Source organism: Carlito syrichta, unplaced genomic scaffold (assembly GCF_000164805.1).
Source record: "Carlito syrichta isolate Samal-C Ts95f unplaced genomic scaffold, Tarsius_syrichta-2.0.1 Scaffold304165, whole genome shotgun sequence".
Taxonomy (NCBI): domain Eukaryota; kingdom Metazoa; phylum Chordata; class Mammalia; order Primates; family Tarsiidae; genus Carlito; species Carlito syrichta.
Window position 1 is genome coordinate 6,093 of NW_007248261.1, and position 2,463 is coordinate 8,555.

The window sequence follows — 2,463 nt, forward strand, 5'->3', positions numbered from 1 at the left end:
GAGAGATAAAGTCATTCTATATCTGGAATGGGGTGTTGGTCACATATATGTATACATCTGTCAAACTCAGCCAACTGTACACTTAAGTTGTATACATGTAACTATAAGTCATTATACCTCTATGGAAATATATCCAGGTACTAGTATTGCGAAATCTAATTCCAAATAATGTGTGGGTCAAAGAATAAGTGGTAATGGAAGTTGAGACAATATATGAATTAAACCAAAATGAAAATATTATACATTGAAACACAGGATCTAGCTAATAACTGATAACCTCATATGTTTGGATTTTTACAAACCAGAAGTTAATTAGCAAGGGGCCCACAGTACGGATGAGACACAGACAAAGGCAGGCCTTCATTCCGAATGTTCTCTCTCCCCAGATGGGTCCTTTTGTGCACAGTGAGCGAGGAGCTGTGCCTGAAGGCCTTCTCACACTGATTACATTGATAGGGTCTCCCCGCAGTGTGCGTTCTCACATGTACAATGAGATGCGAAGACTGACCGAAGGCTCGCCCGCATTCTTGGCATGTGTAGGGCTTCTTGCCACTGTGAGTCCTTGCGTGCTTCCTGAGGGAGGAGGGTTCACTGAAGGCTCGCCCACACTCCTGACATGCGTAGGGCTTCTCTCCAGTGTGAGTTCGCATGTGACTCTTAAGGGTCGAGAGACGGCTCAAGACCTGCCCACAAGTCCCGCACTCGTACAGCTTCTCCCCTGTGTGTATTCTCTTGTGCACGTTCAGGTGTGTACTTGTCCGGAAGGGCTTGCCACACTGGTTGCATTCATATGGTTTCTCTCTGGTGTGAGTTCGTAGGTGTGTCTTCAGTGACGAGTGTTCCCGGAAGGCTTTCCCACACTGGCTGCATTCAAAGGGCTTCTCTCCAGTGTGAGTTCTCACGTGGCTCCTAAGGGAGGATGGCTGATTGAAGGCTTTCCCACAGTCTTTACATTCATAGGGCTTCTCTCCTGTGTGATTTCTCTGGTGCAAAATTAGGTTAAAGTTCCTCGTGAAGGTCTTCCCACACTGACTACATTCGAAGGGCTTTTCTCCAGTATGTGTCCTCATGTGTCGCCTCAGATTCGAAGAATATTTGAAGGCTTGTCCACATTCTTCACATTCAAAGCATTTCTCTGTGGTGTGAGTCTTCTCGTGCCTGATGAGGTCAGAGCTGTATCTGAAAGACTTCTGACATTTATTGCATGCATAGGTTTTATCCCCAATACGGATCTTCTCAGGCATAATTAGGTGAGCACTCTGGAAGAAGGAATTTCCACTCTCTTGGCATTCATAGGGAGCCTCTCCAACATGAATTCTCTGGTACTGAAAAATCGGTTCCATGCTGTCAAAAGGTTTCTCAAGTTCATCATCATTATAGAGCTTTCCTCCTGACTGAAGTTCCTCCTGTCAATTAAAGAAAATGTGAAAACCAAAGGCATTATTACATTAATAGATATTCTCCCTCATGTGAATTGAATGTAGGAGAAAGATGTTCCTGTATCTGGAACCTTTACCATTTTAGTGAGTCCATACTGTTTCTACCCAGAGTTCTCTCAGGTGGAATGGAGGGATGCTCTGCCACAAAGAGTTACCTTTTCATTGCTTTCATGGAGCCTCTTAGATGCAGGGTTTTTCTGAATTGTTTAAGGCTAAACTAAGTTTCAAACACTCAACATCTGTGTCCTGTGTGAAAATGATTACTCGTGGGAATTTTCTGAAGACACAAGTCTTGATCTATGTTTAGAGCATTCTGCTAATTCATGACATTCACAGACCCTCTCCCAAGAAACTGCTTTCGCCTGGCCAGGCACTATTTGCCTCAAACTCTCTTGGTTCTTGTGCTGCTTTTCTAACTTACAGCAGCCCCAGACTCTTTCTACTACAGAGGACCAAGAAAAATCCCTGGTGAACCTTACCCTTTTCGTGTCAACACTCGGGATCTCCGCAAAAATATCTTGTCTATAAATTGACTCCTGGGGTTGAAGTTGAGGTTCTGAAATAAATTGGGAACAGAATTAAATGCACAGAGGGAAAAAAATGTGGAATCAAGGTGAACAAAAAAATAAGTGAGGTTGTGTGGATTTTTTCCAAATATTGATCCTAAATATAGGAAGAAGTTTCAAAGAAGAGGAACGTATCAAAGAGTGAAGGAAAATTTTAAGGTACTCAGCTACATGAGGAGTTATGTAACCATAGGAACAAGGGATGGAAATAGTAGTTAATTTACTGAGAAAGGATTCTATGAAGACTGTGACTGACATTGAAGAAAAACATTAGCAAGGATATACAGTGAAAGGAACTGGGCAAAATATGTACACGGAAACATTATATATGAAGAAGATGTAGGACAAAGTTTTCTATAAATCAGAGTAAAATATAAGTGATAAAAAGGAAAAGGAAGAGCCGGGCTCAGTGGCTCAACCTGTAATCCCATGCCTTTGGGAGGCTGAGGTGAGTGGAT

At 42.5% G+C, this 2,463-nt stretch overlaps 1 protein-coding gene across 1 annotated transcript in view; it reads right to left on the bottom strand.

Moving 5' to 3' along the window:
* Positions 1-216: 216 nt before the first annotated feature.
* Positions 217-2,463, bottom strand: part of ZNF333 (zinc finger protein 333) — a 17,862-nt gene continuing 15,615 nt past the window's right edge. Inside the window, exons 9-10 of the mRNA XM_008059487.2 lie at positions 1,919-1,995; positions 217-1,406 (exon numbers count right to left, since the gene is read on the bottom strand). Coding sequence (XP_008057678.2) covers positions 309-1,406; positions 1,919-1,995 — 1,175 coding nt within the window. The 3' untranslated portion in view covers positions 217-308. The remainder of the gene's footprint in view (positions 1,407-1,918; positions 1,996-2,463) is intronic.